Source organism: Branchiostoma belcheri, unplaced genomic scaffold, assembly GCF_001625305.1.
Source record: "Branchiostoma belcheri isolate BF01 breed outbred unplaced genomic scaffold, Haploidv18h27 scaffold45, whole genome shotgun sequence".
NCBI lineage: Eukaryota > Metazoa > Chordata > Leptocardii > Amphioxiformes > Branchiostomatidae > Branchiostoma > Branchiostoma belcheri.
Window position 1 is genome coordinate 947,602 of NW_017804076.1, and position 21,415 is coordinate 969,016.

Consider the following 21,415-nt stretch of genomic DNA (forward strand, 5'->3'; position numbering starts at 1 on the left):
TCTGTAAAAAAGAAACAGATACCACCTTATACTATCATGAAAGTTCATCTGTGTTGGTAGTATGTGTGAGAATATTGGACACAAAACAAGACTACTTCCTGAGAGGGGTGAAAGCTTAAGAGGCTATGTACATCAGGGTGCATCACCCTTCACTCAACTGTGACGGGGGTTGACATCATTTACCACGTGACAAGTCTCAATGGGTCAGTCTACTGAGGAAGACCAGAGTGACTGGTCAAAGCTTTAGATGTACCTTTAATGTTGTGTTGGAATAAAAGTTTTACCTTTAAACAGATACAACCTTATTTACCATAAAATTACCTACAAGAATGTGTGATGTAGAGAAAATGTCAACAATGTCTTTGAGTGTAGTAGATGCTTTTAAGTCTTACAGCAACACCTGGTTTACAAGTAAACAACTCACCTGTCTGTCTTATCAACGTCCTGGAGCTCCTTGAAGATGGCCCGTCTCAGAGCAGGAGTTTCTCCGATGTCTTGAGTCACGGCGTCATACTCGGGGCTGATGATGAAGACATCAGACATGTCTATGTCACCCAACTTGACTTTTTCTAGCTGCTTCCGAAAAGCGTTGATCACACTTGCTCCACTCTGGTTTGCTGAAGGATGGAACTCATTTAGCCTAAGGAAGAATATTAGACATTATAAGTTATGAAATGTGTATATGCTGCTAATGTCATATGTTGTATAAGAAGGTTCTTTCATCAGGACAACAATGATTCTGATGCTAGTTGTCTCTGCTGCAATTTCACAATGATTCTGATTCGTACTGCAGCTAGGTGTCGCTGCTGCAATTTCACAATGATTCTGATTCGTACTGCAGCTAGGTGTCGCTTCTGCTGCAATTTTACAAATGCTGTCCCAAACGTGACAACGAACTGGTTGTTGAATGAAGAGCCTTCTTATACAGCCTTTAGTATTACCTGATACATTCTTCATTGACTTACCTTACGAACAGCACTTTAGTCCTCTCCTGTGCGATCTTTGCTACGGCGACCGTTTCGGCGGTGACATCTTTGTCGACGAAAACCAAGCAGACGTCGCACAGTTTCAAGTCGTCCCCGTAGTTCTTCCTGTACCCATCCTCGTCTATTGTGTCTCGAAAAAACGACTTCTTCACCTGCGGGCTGGGGAACTCCACGAAGACCAGGTTTTCCGAAGATTCGTGCTCTTTAAGCTTTTTGGAGCTTTTCTCTGGGATGGGGGGTTTTAGATCGTTACTGCGGATGCCACGGATGGCGTTCAGGAACTCTGTTCTGCCGGGACAGTCTTTACCTACCATCCCGATGTTGGCTGGACTGTGTAAGAAATGGGGTAGAGTTTAATGTCAGAATTTTCATTTGCCAGTCCATATTCTTCTACAAAATTAATCATGACATTTTCCGGAGAGATTATAGTTGGGTTAACGTTTGTACGTATGAAACAACTAATTATAAGGGGCAAGCAGTGCAGAAACACATAGAAACACAAAGGGGGCTCGGGGAATCGAACCCGGGCCGCTAGCTTGCGACCCCAACGCCCTCACCGCTAGGCGAAAAGGTCTGATTCAAATCCTGACGCTTAAACCCCACTGTTACACGTACCTCGGTTCTTCACCAAACGCATACTCGTGAAGCTCGATGGCACACGCCTCCATTTCGTTGATCATTTTCCGCATGATGTACACCACCAGTGCGGCCGAGGCCGGTGCCGCTATGATCCCGCCTACAACTGGAAGGGCAACTCTCATGGCCAGACTGGTGAACGCCAGGGCACCCAGGGTAACACCCGACGCTGCCAAACCGATGATCGTGCGAATCGCCACCGGCCCGGACGCGTTCTTGATCTTTTCGCCCAGGACCAACCTTCTGTCGACAAACTTCTTGAGACTTTCGAAGTCTTTGTTTCCCACTGCCGCTAGCTGCCTGAGGGAGTTGTCGTTAAGGCACAGGGCTCTCTTGGAACGGTGATATCCTCCCACAAGTATTCCTGAAGAAATTGAGATATGTAGTGAGATATAAAGACAATAAAAACAAGACACAGTCTTAAGCCCCTGTCTCACATTCAAAACCTTCTCCAGAACACCAGCCGACCAAGGTTGGCTGAAGTTCGGGTGCAGTCTGACCCAAGATTTAGTCCACATCTACGTTCCTATGCAAATCGGATTTGAATTAAATTTGAGTCAACTTTGGCTGCCAACATCAAGTATTTGGTACCATTTATGTTTGAGACACTGACACGAAGTATGAATATGAATTTGAATTGCAATGGATATAAAACAGAAGGACAGAAAAAACACTTGGACAGATAAAAAATGTATCGTACCGATATCTAGAGCTAAGCCCAGGCCCGGTATGGGTGTTGCGCTGATGACTGTGTTAGCTACGGCCGCTGCTATAACCTCCCGCGATCTCAGATACTCCGCTTTATCATGTACCATGTCTGTAGCAAACTCCACCAAACCGTTAATGAGTACTCCCTTCTTGTCCGCCGTCAGCGTGTTGTAGATAGCCTTACGGAGACTGGTCATGTCGTATGTACCAGAAGCGACCTCTTCCGACAGTCCGCATATTACAAACACCATGTTCTCCTTCACCTCCGTGTAGCTAAGCCTCTCCAGCTCCTTCTTCGTAACCTTACGCAACTCTTCTTGAAAACGCTGCACCTCTGCAGTAGTTGTGGACGTACCGTTAGGAAAACGTCTGCGGTTGTCTCTACTCTCATTTGCCAAGTCAACGTCAAATTTCGACCTCACGAAAAGAACGCTTTTCTTCATCTTTCTGACTTCGTTGGCAATCCAGATGATGTTGTTGCTCACTCGACATGTCACGAAGACCAGGAAGACGTCGCATTCCTCCATGTCTGCTCGGTAGAGTCCGAGGTAGCTCTCCGTGTTAAACTCCTCCACCACATCAGTTCTGGTGTTCCGAAAGATGACTCCGGGAAAGTCGACGAGGACGATGTTTTTGTTGTCCGGTACAGGGTACCGCGTGACTGCGTTGGTGGTGTGGCGGATAGCCGAGACTTCTGCCGCGCCCTCCTCACCAGGCTTTATCCCGCGGAACGAGTTTATAAACGTGCTCTTCCCCGCCCCTGCTTCCCCGACGATGCCGATGTTCACGGTGGCGTGCTCCGCGTCTTGCAGCTTGAGTGTCATCCTGTGGGCGATTTTCTCGAAGTCCGGGGTGTCACCGTCCTCATCGCGGATTCGCGCCAGTTCGTCTAGCTCGTCCCGGGACAGGTGATCCTCAGAGATGGTGAGCTGGTCAACTTCCCCGGGACGGACACTCCTGTGTGAGAAAATTTATTTATTCGTCTATTTCAAATGCAACAGTACATTAGTCATTACACTGACTTACAGGCAGCTGGGCTGATATTCGTAAGTCAACAATTGTGAGGAAAAATTCACTATAATATACTAGTAGTATTTTAGCCAGCCTCATTTTTTTCTGTCATCTCAATTTTGTTTGACGTAACACCATGTTGATCGCCGAAGGCACGAGGCGCCTATAGGGATCCAGAGGCATGTGGCTCCCCGGGAAAATGTTGAAATCTTGACCCTCTGAAACGCCATTTCCTGCATTTTCAATTTCAGGGGTAAATTTTGCTGGTAAACTCAGTTAAGTTCAATGACATCTCATGCCGATGCTTTGCAGTCAAAGATTGGATAAAATTTTTGCCTGTCATGTGCAGCAAAATTCCGTCAAATAAATGATGGACTATGGCTCGAAAACCACCCGAAAACTGGGGTGCAATATACAATATACATGAACAATATATTACAGCAATACTGCCAGAAACAACATTTTGATTTAAACTTGATATACATACAAACAGACATTTGAGGTTGCATTAACCCTGTATTGATTGTACTTTGGTATTTCAGAGCCGACTATATAAATACAATCAGCTGGCATCGGAAACCAGATAACCTATGGCAATGGCCAGCAGTCAGCAGTTCCCAACAGACGGGTAAGTACTTACTAACTCAAGAACAACATGGGTGCTGCTGAGCAGCACCCATGTTGTTCTTGAGTTAGTAAGTACTTACCCGTCTGTTGGGAACTGCTGACTGCTGGCCATTGCCATAGGTTATCTGGTTTCCGATGCCAGCTGATTGTATTTATATAGTCGGCTCTGAAATACCAAAGTACAATCAATACAGGGTTAATGCAACCTCAAATGTCTGTTTGGCTCGCTTATGTGTGGCGAGGGATTTAGATATATCAAGTATTTACCTCTACTACCCTTCCCCCAAACATAATACTGTACACAGACCATAATTTATTGTTAGTGTGTTGTTACCTTCGCAAAGAAGGTTATGCTTTCAGTAGCGTTTGTGTGTGAGTTTGTGTGTGTGTGAGTTTGTGTGTGTGTGTGTGTGCGCGCGTGTGTGTGCGTGTGGTTTAGCAAGATAACTCTAGAAGCTTTGGATGGAATGTAATTAAAGTTGGTAGGTGGGTAGGTCTTGATGAGACCTATCAATGTTTAGATTTTGGGCCTCCAAGCGGCATGTTATGGTACTGCAGCATGAACCAACGTTAAAAGAACCGTTATGTTAACTAAACAAATGACACTATATTCAGGTAGCCTACATGTATGGTTGCAAATTATCAGGTTGAGAAGATGGTAATGTACTATGATTCAAACTCATAATTAGTTCATAAGTTTCTCATACATTATTGTTTCATAAAGATGAGAATTCTCGGTACGTGAAAAGTGACTATTGCTGGTAATGCAAGTAAAACATCAAACTCAGTTTCTAGACGATTGGTGTAGTTGTATAAGAAGGCTGAAAACAAGAGAAAACACAACAGAAATAGTTCAAAGAAAATCCATATTTATACACACCCGTGCCACAAATTCTGCGAGGAAATTAAATTCTATAAACTCTTTGTAGTCCTTCTCCGCAAACTTACGTAAGCTATACGGAATGCAGCAAAATAAGTCTACGATATGCCAAAGGGGAGCTTGTGTACGTGACCAATGGAAAATTATCTCTACAACGAAATAGGAGACACAATACTTTACTATTATCTTAGGATAATCTATCATAAGGTTTACGGTGCAGAATAAAGAAGATTTTAGCCCAGCAGCAAAATACTACATTATTATAAAAAAATACACTCTAATACATCGTAAGTCACAGCTGTTGGTTATGCATAAAAATCGCAACATCAGACTTCTAGACAATTATTAGAGGCAAGTTACAAACAGCTAGGAAAGCGATCAGCTCCAGATTATGTACCAGCCGAAGTGCTGGCTGGCGGGTGCGCCGCCGGCAGACGGACTACATCAGATCATCTAAACAGCAAGCCAACAGATATCCGCAGTGATGGCTGACCCACGGGAGACACCACGTCTGGAGAGTGAAGAAATAGAAATGTCAGTCCTCCAGGGGGGCTTCAACCGCCAGGATCCGGGGATACCTCCGCCTCTTCCCCCCGAACAGACCCGGACGGATCCGTCCTGCCGCCCCAAACAGACTCAGGGGCTACCGTCTCGTCATTCCGGACAAATTCCGGAGGATCCGACTCGCCGTTCTAGACGGAGGGGTGGAAGAACGACCGAAAAGGTTTGTAGACACGTTCATTATATATAAATGAAATAATTTATTTCATTACATCTTTTACTTTACGTATCATCCTTTTGCAGTTTTGAGACTAATTGTAAAAGTATGAGCTTTACTTAAAAGTGGTCGTTTTGTATATGATTGATCTTTTGATTTCAATTATTCTACTCGTTCTATTCTATTCTAAGGGATAGGGGTTGGGACTTGCGCTCGTTAAATTTCACTTACTAAACCCCAATTAGCTTGTTCCGATGTTGTATATTTGTTTATTTGTCCATGTAATCAGTATATCTCTGTTTAATCATTTTGTGTAGATGGCGCAGTTAATTTAAGTTCCATGGAACTTGAGTTCGACGCCATCTTGTATGTTTTTATGTTTTTGCCGTTTTGATAAGAAAAATTAATTTATCAATAGTAATGACTGTGCGTTTTGACTCATAGTTTTGATCCCTAATCCTAACCCTTGCCCTGACAACTGCTAGTTCTCTGAAGTAAATAAACCGTTCGTTCCAGGTACCGTCGCGTCACACGGAAGAGACCCCGGGACTACCGCCTCGTCCCCCCGAACAGGCTCCAGACGAACCATCGGTGACGCCGATCCGCCCCAAACAGAGAGACGGGAGAACGGCAGGCGTGTACCGGCACAGGCTACGGGAGGAAGACCTCGTCAAGCTGCCGCTGAACCCGATGTACGGGGCAGATCTAGATCTGCCGTCAGGTCAGTTCTAATTCTAACATTACATGTGTAGAACTAGATAAAAGGCCGCCAAACTAGCATAGGCTATCTTACTCTGTCCATGAGTCAGCTACAACCGAAGAAACACAACCCTATCAATTATAGTATTTTATAACTGGTAGAGTTTTGTTTGGGCCGGTTGTAGCGTTCTAGGTTGCTCTCTGAATGAAAATACACTAGAAGCGCAGTTTAAAACGCTTGCTATGTGAAAAGAATGTTAACAAAATAAGCCTTAAAGCTAGTAAGCCAGTACAAAAACGAAAAATGTACATCTTTTGTGTCTTAAGAATACATAACAAAATGAATTTTTCAAGAACGAACAAAAAAGTCTACTACTGCAAAAAAAACCTACCAATTTAGATGTTTGTTGACACATCACAATATTCTCGGATTTGGTGGTTATTTTGTAGTTTTTGCCTTTTAATTTGTGGTAGCACAATTTCAACATCGAACACGAGCACTGTGCCAGTATTCAGAATTTGCAATTATTCTTGGGGCAACCGTGTATCTGATCAGTTATCATGCTGACCTACGATACCAGTGTTAGGGGTTGTGGTTTGAGTTCTGCATTACATATAGAGATTTCAAGATTCATACTCTCACGTACCAAAAACGTGTAGACCATCACCAAAGCCACGCCCCCCTTAGCAACGACCTAGCAACTCTGGTTGACAACAAGCAACACTCTATAATAGGTATTTTCTCATCTTGAATGTTCATGTAAATATCGACTACTTAATCGTACAGGACCCATGCAACATTTCCTCTTTAATTCAATTCTTTTAATTCAAAGGATGGAGGCCAAATCCTTGAATTCTTTGAAATTGAATGGAGAACAATAAGCTTTACCACACACACACACACACGCACACACACTCACACACACACACACACACACACACACTGTCACACACGAATTATTGACATAATGGTGTGCTGTAGAAGTGGAAGCTTTCTGCCCAAACGTCGTTTGCATAAATAAAGAGAACACTACATTCCGTCAATGTATAGATACATTCCAACACTATCTACACATGCTAGTGTACCTGTCCTTGGTGCTGAACATTATCTACACATGCTAGTGTACCTGCCCTTGGTGCTGAACATTATCTACACATGCTAGTGTACCTGCCCTTGGTGCTGAACATTATCTACTCATGCTAGTGTACCTGCCCTTGGTGCTGAACATCATCTACATATGCTAGTGTACCTGTCCTTGGTGCTGAATACTATCCACGCATGTCAGTGTACCTGTCCTTGGTGCTGAACACTATTTATACAACATAGTGTACCTTTGAAAAAATTTAAGTATCTTAGAAAGAGAGGAATATTAATACCGAAAATAATTTCAACAGGTTGTTAGAGCATAGGATATTGGAAAAGAAGAAAAAGCGATAGAACAACTTAGAGTTGTCAGTGTTAACACCATCAAACACGAGCAATCGTGCCTCAGGTTTGCTGGATCCCTGGTGGTCAGTGAACTGATTTGCCATTTTGGGGCTGTTCAAAATTTCTTGCTTTTTTTCATGCACGCGCTGATGTGATCCACAAAAATTACATGTTGTGGCCTTATTGTCTCAAACGGCATCAACACACCATAATCCTGATTTGGTTGAAAGTATGACTTATCCATGAGCGATATACTAGTACATGGCAAGTGATGTGTAAGTGTTTAGTACTCTTAAATCAATATCTGAGCACAAAGTTTAACCCGTCTGCTGACAATTTTTTTTTTTGCATCTCTGTTCTTTATTGAGTATCGAATACATATGTACATACATAATAAATTGTTACATCAGATTCATCAATTTCTGTCTGTTTGTACAATCTTTAACTTAACTATCCTTGTGCTGACAATTTAGTAATATGCAATTACTAGTACTTTTGATTGTAGAATCCGATGGAAGTGACCATGACCAACAAACGACTCCCAAAGAAGTGTTTGGGGCGACCCAAGCCGAGATGACAGCCTCGGGCGGTCCGGCAGACGACAGTCCACCAGCAGACGGCCCCGGTCAACCTCTGAACCGAGAAGTCCGCAGCGCCCGGCCGGTCCTCTCTACCCAGAGGCCAGGAAGAACCACCGGCGGGGCCCAGCCTGTGGCGGCCGCCGCACACGTGTACGAGGATGGGGACACGTTCAGACAGGGCCTCGGACAACCTCTAAACCGCGACGTTTTCGGAGCTCCGACCATTCCCAAGTCCCCGAGGCCAGGAGGCCCATCTGATGGGACCCAACCTGCGGCGGCCGCCGCACACACGTACGAGAATGACGACACGTTCAGACAGGGTCTCGGGCCAGCTCTGAACCGGGATGACAGCCCACCACCTGTCCCCTCAACACCGAGACCCGGAGGACCGCCCGGCGGGGCCCAACAACTGCCGAGCTGGCCACAGATGCTGCTGAATCCGCAAGCCATCATCAATCAGCTGCAGCCGAACGCCATGTACGACTCCAACGTGAACCACCCTCAAGGTTGGTATATATAACAACACAATTGTCTTATTCGTACGTTTCGTGGAATCAGCCATTTCATTCTGTTCTATAGCTATTGCTTTAATGGAAATGCTTTTTTGGAAATTTTCGCTTAATACGAAATGCAAACGTAGCAAAGAAATTTGAGTTCCCACTAATTTTATCTTATTTAGAAAGCAATAAATAGCAATTGTTGAGTAATCTTCAGTTCTCTTGATAATGCCTTAAAACACGCTGACACAGAGAGTGTGCTGTTGTTGACAACCACAATTACAATTTTCAAAGTAAAACCTTTAGGAGGAGCATCTTAATTAACACAATTGATACATTTCTTGACTGCCCACCGGCATAGGCGTAGGCCCAGTCCCGGAGAGTCGCACCATTTGGGAACGGTTACGTCATCACCAGTCCCCCCGCCTGCTGCTGTGCGTCGCCATATCGTCCGTTACCATGGTAACACTGCTGATCGTGGTGTCTGTACTTCTGACGCACCTCAACTCCCGACCTGACAACCAGGATTCTGTAAGTGCCCTGATTCGTTTTGATTCACACACATGTTTATGGTGACAGGAGCAGAGCAGACCATGAAATTGCAACATTATGTAACCCAACACCAGTCACCATGGTGACAGACGTCAACAAATCATGTCATTGGTGAGGTTATAGGTCACTGTTTGGAGAAGAAGAAGAAACTGAGCAAAAGCAATATGTATTCCTTCGGTAAACATAAAGATTGGGAAAAAAAGCTAGCAAGAAGACAAAAAGCACATTAGATGGAGATACTTGTTGATTTGCAGATAACGACCTTGTCTTAAAAACGATGCGAAAACATGGAGTTGTTTATTTACAACTTTACAGTCGGCTATAAGCAAAGCAGGACCTAGCACCGCTGGCAAGACTGTCTGGCAAAGCTCTACTGTGATGACGAGGACTGACAAAGCACTGACCTTGATGACAACTGCTGACGTCATCAAGGTCAGTACTTGTCAGCCTCCGTTGGGTTTGGGAGGGGTGCTCGTTTAGTATGATTGCAGCCACGGTTAACATAAATCAGCAGACGACTTCAAAGCTGCATCCTTGGCGCTCAAACAAAGTATATCAGATAATGTTTTTGGTAAATGAGGAATGATTTCTTCAAATTGCGTTGTCTTTTGTATCGATGGGTACAACCAAGTATTGTTTACGTCTTCGCAGCCGGCTACAACTAAATCAGGACGTAACACCGCTGACAGCACTGCCTGGCGAAGTTCTACTGCGCTGATGAAGACCGACAAAGTGACATCGGCTGATGTCATCAAGGTCAGTACTAGTCGGTGTTCCTTGGGTTTATGGTGGCTGCTCATTTAGCATAATTGAAGCCACGGTAGACAAACTAGACATAGATATAAATATAGAAGTCAAGCACTACATTTTCTCATACACATTGTATGCATATTGTAATTAGGCATCTGTCGTGGGATCGTGTGGCGTAACGGCAGAGTGCTCGACTCGGAACCAAGAGGTCTCGGGTTCGAGTCCTGACATGCCCTTGGGAAAGGCACTTTAAATGACTTTCCTCACTTAACTCTAATGAAAATTAGTATTGTCCAACCCTGTATTTGTCCTATGCGTTGGTGGCGGCATAAAATAAGTTGATATAAACTTGAGTGTGCCGTCACCATGTCTAGTCATGAAATGTTGAAATATATAAAAAAAACATTGTGTAACGGGAGGGGGGTACACTGTACTGTACACACTGCTGATTATTGTTGTGTACGTAGCATATAGACAAATAAGAAGTAACTTGAATGTACGTCACATTGACCTTGTCCTTTGTGTAATACTAATAAAAATGGACATAAAACTGGAAAGGCGACAAATGTATCCATGATCTGTGGTAGAAAGAAGTCGAAATGGAAATTATAGAATGTTTCTCATGCCTGTTGCAGAAATGGTGGTTTGTTTACAATTTGACCCATCCTAACTGTTTAGGTGAGTCCGGTCCACGGACGTGGTCCCTCACACGGCGTCACGGAAGCAGCAGGACCTGGACCAATCAACAAGCCGGTTTCAACAGGACCTGCACCAATCAACAAGCCGGTTTCAACAGGACCTGCACCAATCAACAAGCCGGTTTCAACCGCCACTGAAGGTTCGTGATAACATTGCCAACCCATCACATCTACACCTTTGTGTCATAGGGGGGCTGTGAAATATGACATGATTGAGGCGACTGTACGCCAGAGTAAGGCCATGTTGATTTGATTATATGGATGACATCCGCGCGCGCATGAATTTTCGGCCGTTTCCAAAAAAAAAGTTTTCAACCATACTGTAAATCGTACAAAACAGTTGCAAAATGAGCAAAAATATACCATAAGTTAAAAAAAAATTAATAAAAACTATACCAATGTCGTAGAATGCCAAATGAACTTGAAGACTAGATTATTCGCCAAACCATAGTCTGTACCATTTGCTCAACCCTCATGACCACGTAGATTTCATAATGAAAAGAACTTTTTTTTTTGCAAAACTTTTTTTTTATTCGCACGCGCGCATCACTTTTGGGGCTCCCGGAGGATGCCATCCATATAATCAAATCAACATGGCCTAATAAAGAAAAAAATTAAACATGGATTGCATTAAAGGGGGTAATAATAAGATCAATCTTTTGTTCCCGTAGATCATGACAGCAGGGCCAGCGTCATCACCTTTGGTGATGGGTCGGGGGCTGGAAAACTGCGCGGCGCGCGCGGAGTCGCAGTTTCCCCCGACAACAAGATCTGGGTGGCTGACTACACCAAAACCCGTCTCAGGGTGTACAGCATGGCAGGCGCCTTTCTGTACGAGTTTCCCCAAGGTGCACCAGGGCTGGGGTACCCGTCGTCAAAGACGCCAGATGACGTGTCCATCGACAGAGATGGTCACCTGTGGGTCTTGATGAATGGGTACCCTGCCAGCCCTGACTCCCTGGTGCAGGTGGACAGGGAAGGTCACCTGAAAGTCAAGTTTGACCTCCCTGACACTACACCACGGGGGATGCACCGCGGAATGGCCGTGGGCTTGCACAACAACCACGTTTTCGTCACCTGGTCTGACGGTTACAGTGGCGGTGTGCAAGCCTTCCAGCCGGATGGGAGGTTCCTGTGGGATGGCCAGCGGCGGATGAAGAAGCCGACGTACGTCACCGCTACCGAAGAAGGCAACATCTTCGTCTCCGACGTAAACGCTCACTACATCTACAAGTTCGATGAGAACGGGCAGTACAGGTCGAGGTTCGGAGGACCGGGGCTGAGCGGTGGCGACCTGAATCGTCCTCGCGGCATCTGTACGGACAGTTCCGGTCACATCTTGGTGGTGGACTCTGACAACCAGCGCGTGGTGGTGTACACAAGCCGGGGTAGATATGTCCGCCACATCGCCGTCCGTGCTAAACTCCCAAAAGGGGTTGCAGTGGGGCTGGGAGGACAGTTGGTTGTGATCAACCAAAGCACAATCACTGTCTTCCCCCGCTACTGATAATGATGCACAAAGATGATGGCCCTTGTATGCAGGTTATGGTCATATGGAATGGTCATAACTGCCCACAGAACTTGAGTTGATGTGACAATGGGACACATTTGATACATTTCTAACAATCACATGATGTCAGCTGATATTTTTAGTGACACGTTTGTGTAATTTTTGTTTATGTTCAAATCTAGAAGTGACATTAATTCACGCAGGCCGTGATCTATTTTTGTGACAGCCATGAAAAAAATATACAAAATAGTTCTAATTGTTTTCAGTGTGTGTATGTAAGCAATCATGATTTGTGTGCTAGTTCACATTATTCCCCAGCTGTATCAGACATTCATATTGTAATATGAAGCAATATTTAATTTTTAGTATTGTGTATCTGCCTATATTGATGAAGCTTATAATATTTTTGTTGATAGAAGAGGCCAGTGTGGTATAAAAGTTTAATCAAGGCATCCAATGCTAACTTATTTTAACTGAGCAACATTATTACCTTTGCCAAGAAGGTTATGTTTATAATGGCGTTGGCGTATGTGTGTGTCTTTGTGTGTCTTTTGTGTGTGTGTGTGTGTGTGTGTGTGTGTCTGTGTGTGTGTGTCTGTGTGTGCTGTGTGTGTGTATGAGTGTGTGTGTGTGTGTGTGTGTGTGTGTGTGTCTGTCCGTGTGTGCTGTGTGTGTGTATGAGTGTGTGTGTGTCTGTGTATGTGTGTGTGTGTGTGTATGTCTGTGTGTGTCTGTGTGTGTGTGTCTGTGTGTGCTGTGTGTGTGTATGAGTGTGTGTGTGTGTGTGTGAACACGATAACTCGAGAAGGCTGTGATGGATTGTCTTGATATTTGGTAGGTGGGTAGGTCTTGATGAGACCTGGCCCTTAAAATGATTAGATTTTGGCCCCCTGGTGGTTGGCATGGTACTGCAGCAGAACTTCCAAAATCATTTGCATAATCTATGAGGAAGTGCTATAATGGCATTCTGATAAGACTGTCTTTTGCTGGAGAATTTGATCAACAGATATAATACATGCAATTGAGGATCCTATATGCATAATTAGGACGATTAATCTATAATTTCTCAGTCATAAAGGTTTGCATGCATATGATTTGGCGAAGGTATGACATCCATGAAACTCTAGTTTCACATGTTATATTACTGAATATCCATTATCAAATTTCAAACATTCTTCCGGATTCCCTAATGTGTCTGTGTATGTGACAGCATATTTCAGACCATACATGTACGTTAAAGCAACACGGAAGTGAAAACAGTTTACCTCTAGATCTGGAGCTCCGTCCTTAGTGCATACAGCAAACGGGCAATGGCCGATGTACGCTGTCAGTGGCCCCAGGATATACGAGCAAACAGGATATTGTAGATCATGAATAATAGTAGTAAGCCGTCCGTTCTGTAGAGCTGGAAGTGTGACAGTATAAGTACATGTAGATCAGACAGGATCAAACTGGTGACTAGCAAGTCGAAACACCGTCACTACTTCTTGTAACTTCTGTCTTGAATAGAGTGCTGCTCGTTGTCCTATCCTTGTATCCGTAAGGAAATATATAGTCTTCAGGACCAGTAATTTTGTACACGTACTTATATGCTGTGTGCCCTCCCTGTTGCTAGACACCACCTGAGTATTACGTATGCACATAAAGATAATGATGATACCATTTAATAGCCTGGGGCTATTTCTTTGTTGCACAACTTGTCCGGTCGGTTTGTGGGGACTCCTGGCGGATCTTTTGAACCTTGCAGCCAACACTTTGCCTATGACTTACTTTACACCTACTCTAACTAGTGGTATCTATACCAAAATGCGGGACTTAAACTTATATACATTACGTGCATAACTTTCTATTGAAGAACGTTTAAGTGAACCCAAAGTGCGGTTTTTAAAACCACTTTCATCATTTTGTCATGAGCAAAACATAAAAATGATAAAACTGATAATGCATTGTATTCAACATCAGAAATATTAATCATATGTAACAGATGTTTTCAGGATATGGCGTTATGCGTGACCTCGTGCAACAAAAGTTAACTGTGGACACAAAGGTTTCAACTTAAAGCTTAAGTGTGTTTTTGTTGTGTAAGCTTGAACGCACCCTAAACCCCGACAACTGGTAGGTGGTCACGGAACCTTAGGCTCGACCTTAATTGTCATACAGTGCATTACACTGTGCGGTAACGTCCCATGTATATACATGCCACCACTCAGTGTGGGGACTGGCTTCAATGGGGTTTGTCCTGTACCGGGGGGACCACTTCATAACTAACATGTTAACGCTCAGATTGTGAATGTCAGTAGGGCCACTTTTAGCGATTTCTAACCGAATATGACTGTCCAGAACAAATTTGAAAACATTATATGTCGTTATGATAGAAATGACTCGGGAACATGGCAACATAGTGTTACCACCTATTCGGATGAATGTGTCAAATTTTATTTTGAATTAACTTATTGATGGGTTAACCTATTGATAATTTTAAACTATAGAGAAGTACCCATTTCCACTTTACTGTAATCACGGAGCGACCAAGATTAGATTTGTGTGACCCTTGATTACAGAATTGCATACTTGGAATATTATGCAAGATATAAATGTTCAGTAAAACACACAGTGTAAGAAATGTTCTCTATGCATGGAATTCTTTGAGCAATCTATCAATTCTTTGGTCACTGGTCTCAGCGTAGTGTAAAGGGAATAGACCACGTTACATGTATGAATGGTTTGACGGATTGCCAGTAGACCCAGGACCCCTACAGTGGGTGAACAGAGTGGTCCCCCCGGGACGGTACCCTTTTTGAAAGCAGTCGGCACCATGGCGCACCGAGGACGGGTACCTCTCCTTCTCCTCTCCGTTCTCTGCGTCCAGTTCTCCCGGGGTCTCTGTTTTAACCTGGACACGGACGATCCTGTGGTCAAGAAAGGGCCGGAGGGCAGTCACTTCGGCTATTCCGTGGCGCAACACCAAATCATGCACCATGGCATAGCGGTGGTCAGAGAAAATGTGTAAGTAGAGACCCTCCGTTCACTTTCTCTATTTTTGTGTGGTCACTTCATTGAGGTTATAATCTCTGTCACTCCCTGGTCACTCTCTACCATTTGTCCATTTCTAATTTGGAAATAGATGGTCAAATTGTTGATTTTTACGCCCTGTTTTTGAGAGTATTCTTAGTCAAACGGTTATTCTTTTGCGGAAGGGACAGTTGTGTGAATGGTTCTGTACCGCCCCAGTGACCACATGGCCGTGCTTCTTTTGAATTTCCTTTTACATCACGTGTTTCCATGTCGGGCTGAAATCTGAGAATCTTTTGAGGTCCACGAATAGTCCTTGGAAGCAAAACTATGTACTTTTAAATTCCTGTAGTAACGTTGCTAAGCGTTACGCGGAGGTATGTGTTTTTTTTTTCAAGGCTGATGTTCTCTAAAAGCCAGGCCACTAATGTGTGTTTAGTACGACGATTTTTCGCTGCAGTGCGTGTACACATTACACGTTACTTAATCCCATTACACGACTTGTTATACGCCTATTGGAGTCCCTACAACTAGTGCTTTATGGCAAAGACACGGGGCTTGAAACATTTATCCAGTAGCAAACCGTACGGCATACTTATAAAATGCTTGTGAACAAACATTATACTCATGAACAACGCATCCGTTTGAGGATGTGGTTCAGAAGATTACAGATCTGTCATGTGTGTTCTACTAATCTACCATCAAAGACTTGCGACCGCAAGACAGTGGATACATCTTGAGGAAGTCACAGATAAAAGGTGTGTCGACCGTCACAGGTAGAGTCACTTCACTTCAAAGTACCTCTCAGAATCCTAAAATCCGGTCTACCTTCAATTTGTGTGACTTCAAAAAACACCTACGGAACTGCGCGCCTTCGCAAGTGCGCCAGGTATTTTTTAGTAACCTTAGCCGTGGACGACTCTGGTAATCCTTTTTGCATGATAATGCCGGATATGCAAAAAGAAGGATTACCAGAGTCGTCCACGGCTATTAGTAACCTATACTTTGGCAACAAAAGGTCGCTCACTCATGTGAAAGATTCCGGCCAAGTGGCCAGATGAGAAGTTCAAGCGCATAAATAATGGATTCTTCAAGCAGCTTTCAGAAAGCCGTGTTTACCGTGGAGGTTTGCCAATTATGCGGAGCAAACTGAGGCTTTCCACTGAACCAGAATCACTGCCGAAATGTAGTGGATGTTACTTGAAATGTGTCACAGTTTTTAAAACTTATCCGGGTTCTTGACTAACAATTTATTGTGAAAATAATCAGGTTTCGCCTGAAGAAAACACGTCTAGAAGTAGCTGCGGTGTTAGAATAACTTCCTAGCACTCCCACACTTTTTACAAAGAAGGTGGTTTCAGTGGTGTTGCATTCTGAACACGTATGCGTACCGTCTGCTACATAATTATTGAATCACTGGTCTTAAGCCCTGTTGGGTGTTGTCAGAGGTCACCCACAGAACACCCACCTCTGTTGTTTATAACTGAGTCTTGTTCAGAACCAGTTAGCGGATCGGCCAGGAAGAGAGCTGTGTGATTAGAAGTGAAGGATAGAAGAGTTTTCTTTTACACATCCAGATTTTTGGTGTCTATCAGACACCTTCCTCAGAGCTTCTGACTAGAGTTCTGTTTCTTGCCACTATATGTAGGTGGCGCTTTTGCGGCGAGAGGCGAGAACACTCTTATATCCTATACTTTACCAACCTGATAAAACTATTTTAGGTAGAAGTGAAGGAGTTTGTTATACTGTTATACACAACAAACGTTCAATCTTAGAAGAAAAGTAGACGTACACAGAGGTTCACAAACAATAGAGGCACACAGCTATTTAGTATTGTCGTCATAGAGTGGCTCTCAAAACAAGGCAGTCGTTCTTTTCCTCGACAATTTTCAGCAACAGTCTACTGTTAAAAAAGGAGGTTCATGTTTAGTAGGTTGACGTTTTACTACTATGTTTTGTCATTCTAGAGACAAAACACTGCATATAACTGAATAAGCTTGCTCATGTATCTTCTATACATTGTCAGGAAGAAGGATGGGTAAAACAGTTTTCATCATAATCGTTAAGCGTTTTTTGCACACATTTGTGTAGCTGACCCTATCAAGCTTCTAGAATGATTCCCATAATCAGTTCATAGTTCTTTTTTATTTTCTCTCACAACATTGATGCTCTTTCTTATCACATTTTTGTTGGTTACAGTTTAATTGTCGGAGCCCCTAAATCAGAGAACCCGTACCAACAGTGGGTGGCCCTGCCCGGTGCCGTGTACAAGTGTCGGATGACAACCAATGAGAGGGACTGTAGGATCGTACAGGTGGACACGGCAGGTAGGTTCACCAATCAGAGAGACCGTAGGATCGGAAGGTAGACACGGCAGGTAGGTTCACCAATCAGAGGGGCCGTAGGATCGTACCCGTAGGCACGGCAGGTAGGTTCACCAATCAGAGGGACTGTAGGATCGTATAGTTAGACACGGCAGGTAGGTTCACCAATCATAGGGACTGTAGGATCCACCAATTATAGGGACTGTAGGATCGTACAGGTGTCCAGATCGACATGTTATGTGTTCCAAAGAAAACCAGTACTAAAGTGATTGGCTGGTAGGATCGAATTATTTTCTCAGCAAAAGATGGGTGTAATGAAAAGATGGAATGGTACACTGCAATATTGTATTCATAATTCTGTTTTAAACCTTTACATGCCTTTTGTACAGACATCGCTGAAGACCGAAACAGAACGGGACAGTTCCTCGGTGCTACCGTCAGAAGTATGGGTCCAGGAGGAAAAGTCATGGTATGTACTTTCTTGTACGTTAACTCTTTGAAAAAAAAAATATTTAAAAAAGTCTTAAAGCTTACCTTTTCTAGGACATACTGTGAATTGCTATACTATTGCTAGGCATGCGCACCAAAATATCGTGACGTGTACACAAGAGGCGAAGTGAGAGTCTGGGAACGAGGGCGATGTTATCAGCTGAACCAGGAGCTCGTTCCCGACATCCACCACTCGAGTCAGGGGATCTGGAACCTTTGTGACGACCTGCCGGCCGGACATTCCCAGTACGGGTACTGTCACCTCGGGACTGCTCTGGAATTCTCACACGTAAGTCTCAACATGCAGACACTTAGAACGTGTCCTAAGTCTAGAATGTACTAAAAATAAAATCTAAGATCCGTCAACAGAGTCCGTCACTTGAATACGAGCGATTTTAGGTACTGGTAGGCATATGCAAATTATTGATAGACACATGCAAATTAGTGCACCACATGCTGGCTGGCTATGTCTCCATGCAAATCGATCTCTTCATTTTGTGTAAAATTTTCGTCATATATTACAACTTTCCGCTGTAAGTTCACTGACAACAGCATTTGGTCGTCAGATGTAGCCTCCATAGCATGCCAAAAACTGGGAGTTTGGGGGGTCTTTGGGAGCTTTTATGTGCTATTTTCTGATTGTATATAGACAATATAGCCGGTCTGGTTGAATTACCCCCGTTTTTGAACAGCCACCAAACCCCCAGTTCAATAAGCCTGCTACGGAAGAATTTGAATATCTTTATGCTATTTATTTTTCAAACTTGTCTTTAGGACGGACAAGACGTCATGATAGCAGCACCCGGTGCCTTCCATTGGTCAGGTGAGCTTTTAGACTTCGCTACTTTATCTGAATATACGAAAGCATACGTGTTGGCATGGTGTCGTCACGTTATATCTAGCGCCTGGCACTGCTAAATTTCTGTATGTTCAAAATCAATTATCATGAACTGGGCCGTATGAGATACAGAACACTTCTCTTCACCCCAACGGCAAACTGTTACTGTATATGACAGATGTTAAGGTACGTAGTGTTGTAGTTTTTGCGCGTGTCTGTTCGGTTTTTGTTTTGTTTTTTGTTTTGTTTTGTTTTTTGTTTTGTTTTGTTTTGTTTTGTTTTGTTTTGTTTTGTTTTGTTTTGTTTTGTTTTGTTTTGTTTTGTTTTGTTTTGTTTTGTTTTGTTTTGTTTTGTTTTGTTTAAGGGTAAGATATGCAGTCGAATGGATGAAAGTCATGATATAGGGTCAAATGGTGAACACTGACATTACAGTCCAATTTCTGTAGTTCTTGATGAAGATTCGAACGGAATTTTAACTCTTATTTCCTCAACATGCAGCTGGTTGGTCGTGGGCGATGCTTCCCACCAGAGGAGCATAGGGACTTTCTAAAGCTAAAGGTACGTACTCTGTACACAGCTTAATATGGAAAAAAATTCGGCCTATATGTGCCTCATGTCTGATAGAAAAAATTAATGAAATCAACATATTTTCTTTAACGAGTAAAGTTGTAAAACTTCCTGTCCCAAAGCCTAGCCGCAGACCAAATCTCCTGACCGCCCCGCGACAAGGGACCATAGACCATAGACACTCAGGAAGAAGGCTGCAGCCAGGGAGCCGCGCAGTTTGGAAGACGACTTCGACGAGGACTTTGAAGAGGAAGACTACTTTGAGGAAGAGTCCGGTGAAGCAAGTCCAGATCCGTATTAAAAAAAAAAAAAAGCAGCTAGACGGAGTAGTCACTTTGGTAAGTGGTTTGACTATAAAGTTCTACCTTTTGTTGATGTGTGTCTGATTACTAAATGTTGATCACGATCAATGCAATTTGCGAACTACTCGGTGTCACGCCCCCTGTCGTTCTGCGATAGGACTGCATGTCCGGCACAGCGCGTTGTTTCGAGTTCAACTGCACGCTGGACACACTGCTGGTCAACCGGTCAGTGGTCATCACCGTGGAAGCGAGGTTGTGGAACACCACCTTTACTCAGGTACAGTCCAGTCTTCGGACTTCAGTAAATATGATCCAGCACAAATGCCATTTACTAGTATTTCATCACTGGCCGACTTTATAGATAGACAAACAATCACTTTTAGACAACAGTAGTGTCAACAGAAAGTTACAAGAGACAGTTGCAGACATTTCATATCAAGCATGTATTAAGACTAGATAACGTACATTGATGAATGATAAAGTTGTCTGTTTGTTTTTACAGGAATATCCATTAGTAAGTCATGTGGACATCTTGTCCCACGCTGAAGTGGAGCTTGTGAAGAACTTTGAGAACATGGAACAGTCCAGAAGCTTTAACGACAAGGCAACAGTAAGTACGTAACACACACGTATAATCACGGTATACACATATACGATGATGATGTAGTTCTATGTATTCCCATACCCATTGTATGAGAGACTAGGTCGTTGTTTGGCAGTACAAGGTAGACATTGGTCATCATAGATGCTGTGTCACATTGTTTTGTTTTTGTTCCAACACAAAGAATTGTTCTCACTGCCTAGAGCTTTCCACCAGTCACTCCGATCTTCTTCAATATACTGACCCAGTGAGACTTGTCACGTGACTGGGTCAGTGTCACTGGGTCAGTCTATTGAAGACCAGAATGACTAGTGGAAAGCTCTATCTAGGTGAGAATTTTTGTGTGTGTTGGAACAAAAGTTTTAACTTTAAACATGTAACGTTAACTACCAACAGAGATGAACTTTCATGGTAGTAAATGTAATATTCGTTGTATTTGGTCTATTTTCAGGTAGTAACGAAAGCCTTGCCAGAAACAAGGCCGGTGAGCCTGGCAGAACAAGTTGAAGTCTGGACAATACTGTTGGGACTACTACTGGGGCTGTTACTACTCTTACTCATAGCTTTATGTTTGTGGAAGGTAGGTATGGGGACAGTGAAATTTCATTTTCTTTTCATGGACATTTTTTATACGGTAATCCTTCAAATTATTACGATTTTCCCCTTTTTTCTATGGCTTTTTAAAAACGTCAAATGCCATTAAAACAGTGCACAGTGTTTATATGATAATCTTTCAAATTATAATGTATTTGTCCCTTTTTTGTGAATTTAAAAAAAAAATTAAACAGTGTGCAAAACTATTGTCACTTTAACAATGCATATATCATTCTTTTCACAGTGTGGGTTCTTCAGACGCGTGTCGGTCCGAGAACAATACGAGGCAAAATACTACACAGCGACAAAAATTCCCAGAGCAAAAGTTATCGAGACGAACTTTTCGCCCAGCTACTACGAGAGTAGTATATACGATGCAAGCAAATATGAAACGAGTTTCCAGTGA

General features: G+C 43.3%; 3 protein-coding genes across 3 annotated transcripts; 2 read left to right on the forward strand and 1 right to left on the reverse strand.

The window, feature by feature from the left end:
* Positions 1 to 348: 348 nt before the first annotated feature.
* Positions 349 to 14,406, reverse strand: LOC109478704 (interferon-inducible GTPase 5-like). The gene is made up of 6 exons (XM_019780409.1): positions 13,548 to 14,406; positions 4,049 to 4,134; positions 2,323 to 3,287; positions 1,602 to 1,986; positions 966 to 1,316; positions 349 to 640 (listed from the first exon to the last, which is right to left on the reverse strand). Exons 2-6 carry the CDS (start codon positions 4,084 to 4,086, stop codon positions 421 to 423), a joined length of 1,959 nt encoding a protein of 652 aa, XP_019635968.1. The 5' UTR covers positions 4,087 to 4,134; positions 13,548 to 14,406; the 3' UTR covers positions 349 to 420.
* On the forward strand, positions 5,333 to 12,308 carry LOC109478656. Its single transcript, XM_019780321.1, has 7 exons — positions 5,333 to 5,572; positions 6,083 to 6,287; positions 8,200 to 8,781; positions 9,134 to 9,303; positions 9,976 to 10,080; positions 10,753 to 10,849; positions 11,438 to 12,308. The coding sequence occupies exons 1-7, from the start codon at positions 5,333 to 5,335 to the stop codon at positions 12,277 to 12,279; spliced, it is 2,241 nt and encodes a 746-aa protein (XP_019635880.1). The 3' UTR covers positions 12,280 to 12,308.
* A 691-nt stretch (positions 14,407 to 15,097) lies between the features above and the next one.
* LOC109478657 (integrin alpha-7-like) lies at positions 15,098 to 21,415 on the forward strand. The gene is made up of 11 exons (XM_019780323.1): positions 15,098 to 15,288; positions 17,494 to 17,621; positions 18,008 to 18,087; positions 18,193 to 18,396; positions 18,882 to 18,930; positions 19,124 to 19,131; positions 19,635 to 19,850; positions 19,972 to 20,091; positions 20,317 to 20,424; positions 20,867 to 20,995; positions 21,254 to 21,415. The coding sequence occupies exons 1-11, from the start codon at positions 15,098 to 15,100 to the stop codon at positions 21,413 to 21,415; spliced, it is 1,395 nt and encodes a 464-aa protein (XP_019635882.1).

Excerpts from the sequence above, each read along its gene's own strand:
- LOC109478704 (XM_019780409.1), bottom strand. The coding sequence starts at position 4,086 with ATGGCAATGGCCAGCAGTCAGCAGTTCCCAACAGACGG. Across the intron at positions 1,987-2,322 it reads GGGCTTAGCTCTAGATATCG|GAATACTTGTGGGAGGATAT; the intron begins GTACGATACATT and ends CAATTTCTTCAG. Across the intron at positions 641-965 it reads ACTAAAGTGCTGTTCGTAAG|GCTAAATGAGTTCCATCCTT; the intron begins GTAAGTCAATGA and ends ATTCTTCCTTAG.
- LOC109478656 (XM_019780321.1), top strand. The coding sequence starts at position 5,333 with ATGGCTGACCCACGGGAGACACCACGTCTGGAGAGTGAAGAAATAGAA. Across the intron at positions 6,288-8,199 it reads AGATCTAGATCTGCCGTCAG|AATCCGATGGAAGTGACCAT; the intron begins GTCAGTTCTAAT and ends TTTTGATTGTAG. Across the intron at positions 10,081-10,752 it reads CATCGGCTGATGTCATCAAG|GTGAGTCCGGTCCACGGACG; the intron begins GTCAGTACTAGT and ends CTAACTGTTTAG.
- LOC109478657 (XM_019780323.1), top strand. The coding sequence starts at position 15,098 with ATGGCGCACCGAGGACGGGTACCTCTCCTTCTCCTCTCCGTTCTCTGC. Across the intron at positions 15,289-17,493 it reads GCGGTGGTCAGAGAAAATGT|TTTAATTGTCGGAGCCCCTA; the intron begins GTAAGTAGAGAC and ends TGTTGGTTACAG. Across the intron at positions 20,092-20,316 it reads GGAACACCACCTTTACTCAG|GAATATCCATTAGTAAGTCA; the intron begins GTACAGTCCAGT and ends TTGTTTTTACAG.